We start from the raw sequence: 13,916 nt of genomic DNA on the forward strand, positions 1-13,916 counted from the left end.
TGTCTGAGGGGGGCTCCAGGTGGGGGGCAGGGAGTTGGGGTGCAGAGGAGGTTTGGGTCCAGGAAGGAGTTGGGGTTCAGGAGGAGGTTCTGGGCTGGGAGCTGGGGTGCAAGGCGGGGGAGGGGTGCAGGCTCCGGGTAGGCCTGACCTCAGCCAGCGCCTGGAAGTAGCCGCGTGTCCATCCGGCTCTTAGGCGAAGGCGCAGCCAGGTGGCTCTGCACTACATGCTGCCAGCTCACCTCCCATTGGCCATGTTCCTGGGCCTCGGTGGGGGCAGCCGCGAAGCCTCCTGGGAGGGTCGGACGTACATGCCGCCACTTCCAGGAGCCACGTGGAGCCTGCCCGCCCTGCAACCAGACTTTTAACAGCCTGATCAGTGGTGCTGACCAGAGCCACCAGGGCCCCTCGTGGAGCCATCGTGCTGGTGGAAAACCAGATCCCTGGACACCCTAGTCCTGGCCCTTCCTCACCTAACAAGCGGAAGTGGCCTATTAGGGCCCTCCCTTGCTGGACTCTCAGCACCCCCTGCTGGCTCCTGCCTGTAACTCTCCACCTCGTCCCCACTCCCCTCCCCATGTTTTTGAGAGATCACAGGGGGCGCACATGCTCGTGCCTGCACACACCCACACCCTCAGTGACTGGGAAGCCAGATGGAGCAATCGAAGTGCAGCTTTGGGAGCCAAGAGGGGCTGGTCAGGAGAGCTATAGGATGGGATTGTGGGGGTTGGTGTGTCACTGGTAGGTTGGGGGGGGGGGAGCAGTCAGGTAGGTCTGTGACTGTCACCGATCCAGCTATACGCTCTGTGTAGCCCAGATACCATGGGGAGAATCCAGACATGAGGGGAATACCATTCCCAGGGTCCCCATCAGTGTCTGCTGCTTCCTTGACACACCCAGTCCAAAGGCTCATGAGCTCTCTCCAAAACAAGAGCCAAATATGCACTTCCAAGCCTCCCTGGAGCAGTCAGGTGGGCACAGAGCGTGGGAGGTGCAGGGCTGGCAAAGCAGAGCTCTAAGGCTGGGAAACAGCAGAGGGGCCCAAAGGGCTTGGGAGCTGCTTGGCAGAGATATTTCAGATGGAGGCAAGGCCTGGGAAACCCCTTCCCCATTAAGTTTCCTGACTCTCTTTCCTCTCCACAGTCCGTAATTCCCCTAATGAAGTTCCTGGAGTTGGAGCTGCAGTACATGAACCAGCATCTGGTCCAGGAGAACTTTAATTGGTGAGCCACGGTGTTGGGGTCACAGGTGGCAGACGTGGGTTGGGTGTGGGCAAGGGGGGAGCCTAGAGTCTGGTACTGTGGACTGGACCACCGGGCTCCCTGCAGTCGTGGCTGGCTGCACACAGCAGCCCCCGTAAGGTGCTTTCTCTGCTGCTGCCACTTCTCTGTCCTCCCATTAACTATGCTACTTTCTAGAGAACCTTCTGTCCCCGAAGATCCCAAAACGCTCTGTGGAGCGCATCTGCAGAGATCCTTTACCCACTGCTGAAATGCAGCCGCATCTGGGGTGGAATGCGGCAGCCTGTCTAGCCCAGAAACACTACAGCCAGTAGGCCCTTTGAGGGGGGTTTCAGGCAGAAAGAACACACTAACCCCTGAGTCCCAGCCAGCTTATCACACAGGAAACAGCCCTGCACCCGTGAGGAGTATCCTGGGATATGCCTAGGGCCTCTGTTTGACGTCTATACGCCCAGGTGCAATCTCTAGCATCATGGTGCTTTCTGCACTGGCCTGAGCCATCGGTTCAGCATAGGCTGGAGGGATAGACTCTACCTCCCCACTTACCATCACTTCCCGCCTGAATATTCTCCTGAGACATGTTTATGGGGATCTGTCTGAACTTCATGCCTAGGTTTGGATATAAACTGGCCCCCAACAGGTTTAGGCTTGAAATTAGGCAAAAATTTCTAACCCTCAGGGGAGCCAAGTTCTGGAAGAGCCTTCCCAGGGGAGCAGTAGGAGGCAAAAAACCTAACGGGCTTGAAGGCTGAGCTTGAGAAGTTCACGGAGGGGCTGGTGTGATGGGACTGTCCCGATTTGCGACTGCCAGCAGCAAATAGCCCCAGCAGCAGGAGATGAGGTGCCAGATAGGGAGGGCTCTGAGTTACTGCAGAGGATGCTTTCCCAGATGTCTGGCTGGTGTATTTTGGCCACAAGCACAGGGCCTAACTGATCACCGTATTTGGGGTTGGGAAGGGATTTTCCCTCGGGTCAGATTGACAGAGACCTGGGGTGTTTTGCCTCTCTTTGTAGTATGGGGCATGGGTCACTTGCTGGTTTAAACAAGTGTAAATGGTGAATTCTCTGTAACCTGAAGTCACTAAACCATGATCTGTGGGCTTCAGTAACTCAGCCAAAGATCAGGAGTTTCTCAGGACTTGGTACACAGGCATAGAAATTATGGGTGTGTGTGGGAGGGGGTGCTGTGCCTCTCCGCAGGGTTTGCACCCAGCCTCCCCATGCCTGGGGGACAGCCCCCCCGCCAACCTGCCGCCGGCTTCACCAGATCCAGGTCCTGGCCTGGCAGACCCTGTTGGCCTCCATATTCTTACTGACTTTGCTGCCACCTGCTGACCTCACAAGCTCTGCCAGCTCTCAGGGTCCCATCGCTCCACAGCCCGCCGGCCCTGCCAACCCCTGGGTCCAGGCCACTGGCCCTAGAGGCTCTGCTGCCACCCAGTATCCCACATCTGGTCCTGGCAATTGCCCCAGCTGTGGCTCCTCTGTGGGCGATGATGGGCCACGGTTACCAGCTGTCCCAGAACGTATGGACTGGATGCCATTGCCATGAATGGTGTCCGGTTGTTCCGGTCCAGGACAGTTGACAGCTGTCAGAGGGGCACAAAACAGGTGTGTGTGTGGGGGAGGAGGCATAACTCAACATCTCCACCCTAAAAATTGTGCCAGCCCCATTGAGTGGGTGAGAGATTGTGTGGCCTGCAATGTGCTGCTCAGACCGGATGATCATTATGGTCCCTTTTGACCTTCAAGTCCATGAGCTGAGCCCTCCCCTGGTTTGCAGTGCACGGGCTATTACTGCAGTAGATGAGTCCTGTTCTACTGCAGTGGAACAAGCCTGCGCTCCTCTTGCGATGGAAGTAGGTCTCAGGACAGCCTGCCAGGTTTCACTTCCCCTCCTCCCTTCTGGTCTGGGCTTCTCTTTGCTCAGAGCTTAGCCAAGTCCAGTAGCATCATGTGTTTACTGAGAAATTAGGGTCCGACGTTTTCCTGTCCAAGGACTGATGGTATCAGCTGGGCTGGGCTGGCCCTGCCAGAACTGCCTGTGAGCTGCAATCTGTTCTCTGCCTTTCCCTCGCCCGTCTCAGCCTCCTGGATCTGCTCTGGAACCACATCCTGAGTGTCCTGACAGCTGCAGCAAAACAGCAGTTCAGCTCCTCCAGGTACTACAGGAAGCTGCAGTTTGCCTTGCAGGTAGGTGGCACCCGGCAGCAGAGCCTGGGGCAGAGGCCTGGCTTTGGGGGTCTCTGCATAACAACTAGCTATTCACTCCTCTCTGGTTCCCATAGAGCCTGGAGCTCTGCTTCCACGCCGAGGGCTGCGGGCTGCCGACGAACGCCCTGCACACTGCGGAATTCATGGTAAGATGCTACCGCACCTGCCGCCGTAGCAGAGTGATCTCCCAGCCAAGGGGACCAATGCGGGGAAGCCTGCATGTGCACAAAGCTGCTGGAGTCCCAAGCTGTAATTGCCCGCCCTAGTAAATCGCTAGGGCTAGCGCTCACAGTACAGCCTCCGCCCCAGGGTGATATCTGCAAGGACTGGAGGCCATCGTGGGGAAGCTAAATGGATTCTTGGGGTCAGTCTTTGCTGTGGAGGATGAGGGAGATCCCCCCCCCCCCCGAGCCGTTCTTTTTAGAATTGTAGAATCCCAGAACTAGGTCACATGTCTGAGGAACTGTCCCAGACTGAGGTGTCAGTGGGGGAATTACTCGATGAGTTATATGGGGATAAGTCACCGGGGTAGGGTGCTGTTATCCCAAGAGTTCTGAAGGGGCTCAGATATAAAATCGCAGAACTGCTAATCGGGATAGTTAGTCTGTTGCTTAAATCAGCCCCTGTCCCAGGAGACTGGAGAGTAGCTAATGTAATGCCAGTCGGTTAAAGAGGCTCCAGAGGTGATCCTGGTGGTTACAGCCCAGTAAGTCTAACTTCAGTACCAGGCAAATTGGGTGAAATACTGGAGAGCAGAATTATCTGATGCACAGATGGACACAGTACACTGGGGAAGAGCCAACCCAGCTTTTGTCAAGGGATACCAGGCCTCACCGGTCTGTTAGAATCCTTTGAGGGGATCAGTGAGCAGGTGGACAAGGGTGAGCCAGGGACAAGGCCCCTCACCCAGGCTCTTAAGCAACGTAGGGAGTCGCGGGATTAGAGGCAAGGTCCTCTCCTGGATCAGTGACTGGTTAGAAGATAGGAAACAAAGGGTCAGTTTTCACAATGGAGAGAGGTGAATAGCAGAGTCACCCCAAGATCTGTATGGGCACCCGTACTGTTCTACACATTCATAAGTGATCAGGAAAAGGCAATAGCCACTGAGGTTTTTGCACAAAAACAAGCAGATTAGATGTGGCTTTTTTACCTTTATCAAAAAATGAGGTTTACAGGTTCTTTCGAAAAACGGGGGGTTTTGTGCAAAAAAGCCATGTCTAGACTGCTTATTTCTGTGCAAAAACCTTTTCTGAAAAAATGATATGCAAATGAAGCATGAGAAAATGCTAATCAGCGCTTCATTTGCATTTCCTCTTTTGGAAGAGGAAAGCAGTCTAGCCAAACCCTGAGGTGGCAAAGTTTGTAGATTATACAAAATTACTAAAGATAGTTAAGTCCAAAGCTGACTGCCAGGAGTCACAGCGGAATCTCACAGAACCAGGTGACAGAGCAAAAAAATGGCAACACTGATAAATACAAAGTAATGCGCATTGGGAAAACAACATAGTCCCAATTATACAGACAAAATGTTGGAGTATAAATTAACTGTTACCACTCGAGATCTTGGAGTCATTGCGGATAGGTCTCTGAAAACATCTGCTCAATGTGGCAGTCAGGATAGCTAACAGCATGGGAGGAACTGTTAGGAAAGAAAATGCCGCACCTTGAATATCTCATGGAGTTCTGGTCTCCCCATCTCAAAAAAGATGTAGTAGAATTGGAAAAAGTACCGAGAAGGGTAACAGTGATTAGGGGTATGGAACAGCTTCCATATGTGGAGAGATGAAATATTGGAACTGTTCGAAAAGAGGCCAGTGGTGGATATGATCGAGGTCTATACAATCATAAATGGCTTGGAGAGAGTGACTCGGGAAGTGTTACTTAGCACAAGAAACGTGTCGTTCTGTGCAGTCAGGATGCAGCAGGTTTCAGACAAAGTGTTTCTTCCCAACAGGCAGTTGCCCAGTGGAACTTGCTGGCACGGCTGAGCCAGGGTTCAGAAAAGACTTAGATAAGCTCATGAAATGGCATTATCAGTGGCTGTTAGCCAGGGGTGCAACCCCATGCTCCGGGTGTCCCTAAACCTCCAGCTGCCAGAAGCTGGGATTGGGTGACAGTGGATGCATCACTCAATGACTGCCCATTCTCTTCATTCCCGCTGGTACTGGCTGCTGTTGGTCTGACCCTGTCTGGCCGTTCTCCTGTTGCAATGTTTCTGCTGAAATGTTCCCACGGTGGTGGGCGGGGGGGCAGGCACCACTGAGCCTGCTAAGGCTTCTGGGGCTGTCTGCTCCTGCAGGGTGATGGGAAGGGACGGTCCCCTCTGACCCCAAGCCTCCTGGTGGCTTCTTTCTGCTGCTGCTCCCCATCTCGGGGAGTTGAAGTTCAGGTCTGAGAGAGCAGAGGTGAGAGTTGATCTCTGCTGGCCTGAATGCCTGACTGGATGCATTCTCCTCTTCCCCCCGCCCCCATCTTTCAGGATCTAGAGAAAGAGCTGGAGCTCCGATCCGCCCCAAGCAGAACGCTCATCCAGCAATACTTCAATGAGAGAATCCGGGAGCAGGTGAGAGCCTGCTTGCCCAGTAAAGCCCCATTACCCTGCTCACTCCCGTTGGGCCAGCCCCTCCCTTCAGTCCTCCACTGTCACAGGTAGGAAAGTGGTCGTGATAGGGTTAACTGAGCTATGTAGTGAGTAATGGGCTAGAGCCATGCATCACCCTCGGCCACCCATCCACGTCCCGTTAGCCAATGGGACTCCCCTTCCCTGCATTGGGATGCAGTTAAATAAAGCAGCCAGTTCCCCCCTGCAGGCCCGTGACAGTGAGTAGACTTACTGTTGTTGCACTGAATGGGCCCTTTACAAAGCACAGCCCTCTGTGTGGCTTTCCTTCTATAAACTGGGCCTGACTGTTACATGGTGTTCTAGGGGCGCATCTGCGCTGCAATCAAACACCTGCAACTGCCTGTGTCAGTTGATTGGCTCGCAAGGCCCAGGCTGTGGGGCTATAAAACGGCAGTGTAAACCGGCAGGCTTGGGCCCCCTCCCCCTTTGTGGGCCACCATGAGTGTTTTATTGCATTGTAGACCTATTTTGATGTAACCCCCCTCACCTGCTGGGTGTGGTGCATTGCCGCATCTAGACCATGTACAGAGAGGACGCATCTACTCTACAGCCTTGGCTAGTAGTAAGCAGCTGGCTTTTAGCTCATGTGGATAGAGGTTCATGCACTAAGCTCCAAAGGCCCCAGGTTCGATTCCGCCTGTTGGCGTTACACTAACAGTCAACAATCCAGGACCTGTCTACAGCCCTTCCTAATCAAAGCAGGACATCTTCCTATCCTTCACTCCCACAGTGCAGGGGGCAGGATCCACTGGGGATGGAGAAGGTGCTGCTCCTTCATCCCAGGGAGGACATGGGGAAGGGCAGGTGATTGGAGTTTAGCAGAGGAGGTGTGAGGGGAGAGTCACTGCTATGTCCATCTGCCCATCCCCGGCCCCCATACCGAAGTGTTGGGATTTACTTCATGCGGTGAGCCTGGCTCTGGGCTCTGCACCCTGATAAACAGCCCTGTGCTCCCCTACTGGCAGAGCAAGTGATGGGACATAACTGGAGGCCTCTTGTTTCTGTTCTCCTGGTGCCCAGCTGGAGATCGACTCAGAGAAGTACGGGGCAGTGACCATTAAAGCTCTTTACCGCCCCTCGGAACAAAAGCTCCGCATTGAAGTGCTCAACGCTGTGAACCTCATCCCCCTGGACTCCAACGGTGAGATCCCTTGGGCCGCGGGAACGTCAGCCCGAAGGTGCCACTAGGGGGTCCAGCGCAGCCTCCAAGCTGGTGGCACCAGAGTGGGGTACAGCAGTGAGTCTGCGCAGTGCCAGTACCACTGGCAGGTGGCCTCGCCAGGCCCCTTTCCAGTCAGCAGTGCCCAGCGCTGAGCTGTGCGCCTCGTATCCCAGGGAAGTTAGGTGGCCTTGAAATCCCCCGTTCGATATGCCAGGAGCGGTGGCCGTGAGACAAGCTTAGCACAGAGCCCAGCAGACTGAGCAGGGAGGTGGCGTCTGGCTCGCTTCATAGAACTGATCCCGGGTTGTCTCCACTCCTGATAGCATGCGGCGCACACACAGAGCAAGTGTGGGGAGGCCTCAGACCGGAGCATCCCCCTGAACCACGTGCCCACACCACCTCATCCCGGAGTGGGGCCTCTAGGGAAGGGTGTAAATCATGCAGCTGTCCAGAAGAGGTCACTGTTGCGTCACTTGAAAGCAGTGGCAAGCACATTAGCTGAGAACCGCCCTCCTCATCCCCCGCTTAAGCCCGTTGATTTGAAGAGTCCAGATGCCAATGGGCACTTGCCCCCAGCCAGGTTCGTGGAGGGGAAATTGAACGGCAAACCAGTCCCGTCCTCTGCCCCCTTGTGCCCTGGGAGCACGTTGCATGGGGGGGAGGGGCGGCATAAACAATCCGGCACGGCACTGATCCTTGGAAGCCGAGGGGATCCCCACAGAAGCCTTGTACTGTCTCCCTTCCACCCGCTAGGCTCCAGTGACCCCTTTGTCCAGCTGACCCTGGAGCCGCGACACATGTTCCCCGAGGTGGTGGCGCGCACGACGCAGTGCCAGAAGAACGAGCTCCACCCTCTGTTCGACGAGGCCTTTGAATTGTACGTATGGGCCGCCACCCTTGCTACTGCCCAATAGGGAGGTAACTGGTTAACCGAGAAGGGGATGCTTATTGGCTACTGTTACTGGTGCCGGAAGCCCCATGGGGCTGGGAGCCCTGGCAGCCCCAGCAGGCTCCTAGCCTGCAGCTTCGCCAGTCCTGAGTGGCTGGGAGCACCGGCAGCCCTGCAGGGCCAGGAGCCAGCAGCCTTGCAGGCTGGGAGCCGGCCACCCCAGGAACGGTTAATTTTTATTCCTTTTGTACATTCCTGCTGCCCAACCCCTGCTCCCCATGTGAGAGTGAGTGGCAGAGGGCCCCCGCAGACAGCCTGACCCCACCCAGTGGCCAGGCCTTCCCTTCCCAATGGGATCTGCTTTCTCCCTTGCTTGTCAGGGTGCAGCTCCTGCACTGGGGGAGAGCCACATGCATTTCAGACGGGATTAGTGTAGTCCTGGGCTAAAATGCAGGCTTGTGTGTGCAGAGCCCCACTGAGCAGGGCGAGCCCAACCCAGCCTGGAGCAGAGCACTGGGCCCTTCCTACTGCGCACAGCTCACAGTGCTCGTGTGTCTCTCGGTGGGCTGGGCCAGAATCTGCTAGTGTGGAATGCTGGGGCTGCCTGCCAGCGCTGCGCCAAGCCCTTGGCTGCCTGCTTAGAGGCTACACCAAAGCACCATGACGGAGGGGTGAGGATGGGGGGGACACATTGAACCATGGGTGGTACCCAGTGCCGGGAGTATTGTTAAATACTCTTGGAAGTTTGGGGGGCAGTAATGTCTCTGAGTTAGTACAGCAGCTAGTGATGTGAACGACTAGTCGACAAGAAAATGCTTATAGGATAGTCGACAGGCTAGTCAACTAGTCGCTTTCCCCCCTCCCTTGCTGCATCTGTCTGATAGAGGCAGCAAGGGGGAGAAGAGGATGGGACGCTTCAAAGTGGCAACGCCGTGTGGAGCCTGGGGCCAGATCCCGGGCTTCATGCGACGCTGCTGCTTTGAAACACCACGTGCCGCCCGGGGCCAGCTGGGGTGTCTCCAGGCTGCACGCAGCATTTCAAAGCAGCAGCACCGCATGGAGCCCAGGATCAGCTGGGGACTCCCCAACTGACCCTGGGCTCCATGTGGTGCTGCCGCTTTGAAATGCCACCTGGAGCCTGATGCCAGTGGCGTTTCAAAGCGGCAGTGCTGCAGGGAGCCTGGGGTCAGCGGAGGAGTCTCCAGCTGGCCCCAGGCGCTATGCGATGCTGCCATTTTGAAATGCCGCAGGGAGCACAGGGCCAGTGGGGGTCTGCCCTGCTGGCCCTGTGCTCCCCACAGCACTTTCGCCTTTGAAAAGTAGCAACAGCCCTAGGGCTGTGGCTTACACTTCAAAGGCGGAGGCGCCCTATCGACTAATCGAATAGTTGATGTAAAATGCATCGACTGTTCTATTAGTCAATAATCAAAATGTAACATCCCTAACAGCAGCTAGTGCACTGGGGTCCTGGCCTATGGCTGTGACTCCTAGGGGATCTGGCACTATAAATAACTCCCATTTGGCTTCCTCTCCCCAGATGCTAAGGGGACTCGAGTTTGTCCCCTTCACTGCCAGCTAGATTTTGCTGCTGTAGTCACCAGAGTGCCCATCACCATAGTATTGGGGCTCCAACAGGCTCTGAGCCCCTTGCTTGGACCCGGCAGAGTCTCCATCTGTTGCACCCAGGGCGGGGGCTGGGCCTGTGCCATGGTGTGTCTGAGAAGGCCTGTGCCTGTCTCTTCTCTGCAGTCTGGTCCCTCCTGAGAAATGCCAGCAGGACGGCGCCTGCCTGCTGCTCACGGTGTTCGACTATGACACAGTGGGAGCCAATGACTTGGAAGGAGAAGCCTTCTTCCCCCTTTGCGACGTGCCAGGCCTGACCGGGGAGGAAGAAGTGGCTGATGCAGGCCGGGTGCCCCAGACTCGGCTACCGTTGATGCACCCCAAACCCACTGGTATCCTTGGCTTTGTCACTAGCTGCTCCCTGTCCCCACCTTCCTTCCTGCCCTGGGCCTGCTTCCCTCACTCCGCCACCTTGGGCTAGTGCCGTGAGTCTGTGTGTCTGGCAGCGCCCCAGCTGTGTCACCCAACAGTCCAGTAACGAGCACTGCTCCTGGCCGGGCATTCCCGGGTGCAACAGCCAGCCAGCACCTCCTTATGCTGAGCCTCGGGAATGGACTCAGCTTCGTGCTGGCCTCAGGGGTGTCTCTGCTTTCTGGTAGTGGAGCCCCATTGCAGATGGGGCACATGCAGGGGCTTTGCCCCTGAGCGCACCGGAGAGAGTCTGTACTCCAGTATCACTCTGGGGCTGCTGTAGCTCTTGGGTCAGCCCTGAACCCTGCTGTGGCTGAGTCTGTAGCCCCTTAGCCAGGGCCAGACGGAGGCATGGGCGAGCTGAGCCGCGATGGCGTGGCGTCCCTTACAGCTGCCATCAGGTGCCACGTGCCCGGCTCCTGCAGCGCCGGCCCGCCCACATCCCCACGGCGCTGGCCAGCAGCACTCTTCCCCCCCATGGCTGAGGGGCCCTACACAGCCCGGCGCACGCGCCAGCAGCAACAGCCGGGCTGGACTGGGCCGCGCTTGTGCCGTGAGCCCTAGGGGCGGGCCCCAGGCCGCGCACCAGCGGCTGTATCCAGGCCGCGCATGCACCGTGCACCCGGGGGCGGCGTCGCGTGCCCGTGCCCAGAGCACCAGAATACCTCGGGCCGGCCCTGCCCTCAGCCATGTGTGTTGCTGTCCCTTGGACTCAGCCCTGGCAGCTGAATGTGGGTTTCCTCAGAAGGCGCATCCCTGGAAAGGGGAAGAAGAGGGGCCTGAACACCCCACTCTCTCTGCTCCCTTCCTTTCTAACCCCGGCCTCTCACTTTGCCTCAGGAGACCCAATCCTGAAGCTGCTGGAGTCCAGGAAAGGAGACAAGGAAGCGCAGGCCTTTGTGAAGCTGCGCAAGCAGCGGGCGAAGCAGTCCAAGGAGAGTGTGTGACAACAGGCAGTGAGGAGCTGGGCCCGGAGCCAAGCCCAGGGGAGCAGGCCTCGCCTCAGCTGTGCAGCAGTAACAAAGAACGCCAGCCAATCCCAGCCCCGGTGGCAGGGAAGGGGCTTCCTGCAGAGCAAGGCCCCAGAGGTTAAGCCAGGCCATGGCAATTTCCGAGCCCAGCCGTCTGTGGAATTGCAGCCGCAGGGGACAGCTCTCAGCACTAGCTGGTGTGGAACGAAGACCAGAAGCTCGGGCTGCAGTTTGGCTTCAAGTGGGATCCATTTCCCTGCGGCAGCTGACAGGAAATGGCAGCCGGTCTCTCCACTTCAGCGCTGTTTGTCATTACGGGTGAATGGAACAGGGTCTCATCTGACAATGGGGTCACAGCGCCGCCTCGGCAACCCTAGCTCGTAGGCAGCAGCCTATCAGGTGCCAGCAGAGTGTGTGATGTGCCCCAGCTGCCCGGCTGTACTGTGCTCACCACATGGTGCAAGACGGGAGGAGGCCAAAACAAGCTGCAACCAAAGCCATTGGAGCAGGACGTTGAAATCTATCCAGCTCGCCCTGCTGGAGCAGCAGCCGCTGTTAGCTTCTGTGCAGGTATTGCTGTCTAAGCAGCACAGAGCAGGTGGAACTACGCTAGTGTTGGAGAGGAGCTGAAAGGCCGAGCACGGGAAAGCTGCTGTCACTGTCCTTTAATAAATGCAGGTCCCAGGGCAGCCACTGTGGGTGCTGTGCCAGCGCAAATCACAGCTCACTGAGCAGTGTCACCCTGAATTCAAACCCACCAACTGAGAGTGCAGCTCTGGCCAAGGCCTGGGCCCTCGGCTGGGGGCCAGGGACAGGAAGGGCTGCGGTCCGCTTAGCTCCTGCAGCCAGGTGCAGAGAAGGTGCCCTTTGCCTTAAAGGGACCACATCTCCACCTACTTCTCTCTGCTGTTTTAGTTAATTACAAGGAACTGAACTTCTCATAGTAGGAATTTCTGGGAAGGGAAGAGAAATTAACATTTCTTTAGACAAATTCCCCTCTAAGCGAATGTCACTACCTCGAGATGTGTCCACCCTCTCTCCACCCCGTGTCATAGTTCCCTGCAGTGGCACAGCAGGGCCTTAGTGTGTACTTAACATAAGGTAGGCCCAAGCTACACGGCAGCAGGAAGGGAGCAGTTGTGTGTGTGGGGGGGGGGAGAAGCCCATGAAGTTAGGGTGAGGTTCAGAGGAGCAGTGGAGAGGGTGCTTACTAAGCCTTTGCCACTGAGAGTACAGTTCCACCTGGCCTCTGGGCTCTGAACAGGATCCAGCCCTTCGGAGGCCACAGCTCTGGAGGGACAGCTAAACAGGGGTGCACCCCAGTTCACTGTCGGCTGCTGCATAATTCCTGGGGCTGGCCAGCCTCCTCTCAGCAGCAAAGCCTCTGTGCACTGCTGGGCGCTAGGCAGCAGTCTGACCCATCCTGGCATGGCCCAGCAGTGTACTAGCTACTGGACAGACTGGCTGAGGGGCCAGCTGCATCCCAGGGTAGAGACAGCCAGGTCCCCCTGCTTGCATGGTGCTGCACTTTTCATGCTACTGCAGCCACAAGGGAAACCTAAACCAGCCCTCTACCTGGCCCCCTGAGCCCAGCCAGGTGCCTTCCCTTGTGGCGCTGCCCCTGGCCCAGCGTCTCAGCTCATCCCATGCCAGAGCCTGAGTTGCTCCAAGTCTCCACAGCAGGCGTTGGGGACAGCGCTCCCCAGAGACTGAGACTGCCTGGGCCTGCACCTATTGACATCGTGTGACTGGGTCAACGGCTGAGGGGGGGGAGGAGCAGTGGGGTGTCAGCGAGTCATTGTGCTGCTCTTCTCTTGAACACTAGCCGGCAGGGGTGGGGTGCTGTAAGCTCAGCCCTGTTACTCCAGCCGCCCCACTCCTAAGTACTGGCTCCAACTCAGCACTGAACAGCTCCATTCTGTATTCACAAGGGAGGACGGAAACGCCAACTCATCCTACTGTAAGGTTCTCACACATAAGCTATTGGTATTGAAAAGAAATCTGCAGCCTTTAAAAGCCAAACCCTTGTCCCCCCTGTAAAAGAAGTGATGCGACTACTGCAAGGGAATAAGTTTGTGATTGCAGGTCAAGGGGACAAAAGCAATAAAGAGAAATGTAAGTTGTGGAACTCTGCCACGGGTGGGACAAAAGTCTATACATGCGTATAGGAGTTATGCGCTCCACAGCAGTGGTGGTGGGTGCTAAAATGACTCGGCTGTTGCGTCTCACTACCCAGAACCAATGGTGAGCACGACAGGTGCGTGAAACAGGCCGACATTTTAATGTTTTTTTGTCTCCAATTGGCCCGAAAGTGCCACAACAGTTCTGACAAGTCCCATGTAGGAATGCTCAGCCCAACTCTGCAGAAACACCCCTCACCAACCCAACCATACGGACACGTTTTGTTCTATAGGGTCCAAGGCCTTTCACTGTGTTGGTTGTTACTGTGACTTACGTATTTATTTAAAACACTAACCCAGACGAGCCCCATTTTGCCACCCGCAGCCAGCCGTGTTCCGGCCTGTGGTGCCATCATGTAGCACCAGCAGGGCAGTGGGAGCCCTGACCCCCCCCACCCCCCGAACATTTTCAAGCTGCTGTACTGAGACCTTTTGCACCCAGGTGGATGCCACACGCAGCCAGACATGGTTGGTGCTAGGCCTTGGAGACTGAATTTCACAAGCTTGAAAACCAGCCACCACCTTGCTGGATGTGGCGATGGCGATGGCGGCAGCTGGCAGTGACTGAGAGAGGCCCTGCTGCATGGAGACGCAGCCTGCCAGGC

The 13,916-nt window shown here is 56.6% G+C and overlaps 1 protein-coding gene across 6 annotated transcripts in view; it reads left to right on the forward strand.

Annotated features, from left to right (window-relative positions):
• The window catches only part of UNC13D (unc-13 homolog D), a 57,169-nt gene extending 45,351 nt beyond the window's left edge, over positions 1-11,818 (forward strand). For all 6 annotated transcript variants that reach the window (XM_075903643.1, XM_075903640.1, XM_075903641.1 and 3 more), the window contains 8 exons: positions 1,141-1,220; positions 3,326-3,431; positions 3,527-3,598; positions 5,932-6,015; positions 7,096-7,216; positions 7,991-8,114; positions 9,876-10,081; positions 11,001-11,818. In XM_075903643.1, the coding sequence (XP_075759758.1) occupies positions 1,141-1,220; positions 3,326-3,431; positions 3,527-3,598; positions 5,932-6,015; positions 7,096-7,216; positions 7,991-8,114; positions 9,876-10,081; positions 11,001-11,107 (900 nt within the window). In that variant the 3' untranslated portion in view covers positions 11,108-11,818. The remainder of the gene's footprint in view (positions 1-1,140; positions 1,221-3,325; positions 3,432-3,526; positions 3,599-5,931; positions 6,016-7,095; positions 7,217-7,990; positions 8,115-9,875; positions 10,082-11,000) is intronic.
• Positions 11,819-13,916: the final 2,098 nt, after the last annotated feature.

The sequence above is a fragment of the Pelodiscus sinensis genome, chromosome 20 (genome assembly GCF_049634645.1).
Source record: "Pelodiscus sinensis isolate JC-2024 chromosome 20, ASM4963464v1, whole genome shotgun sequence".
Taxonomy (NCBI): Eukaryota; Metazoa; Chordata; order Testudines; family Trionychidae; genus Pelodiscus; species Pelodiscus sinensis.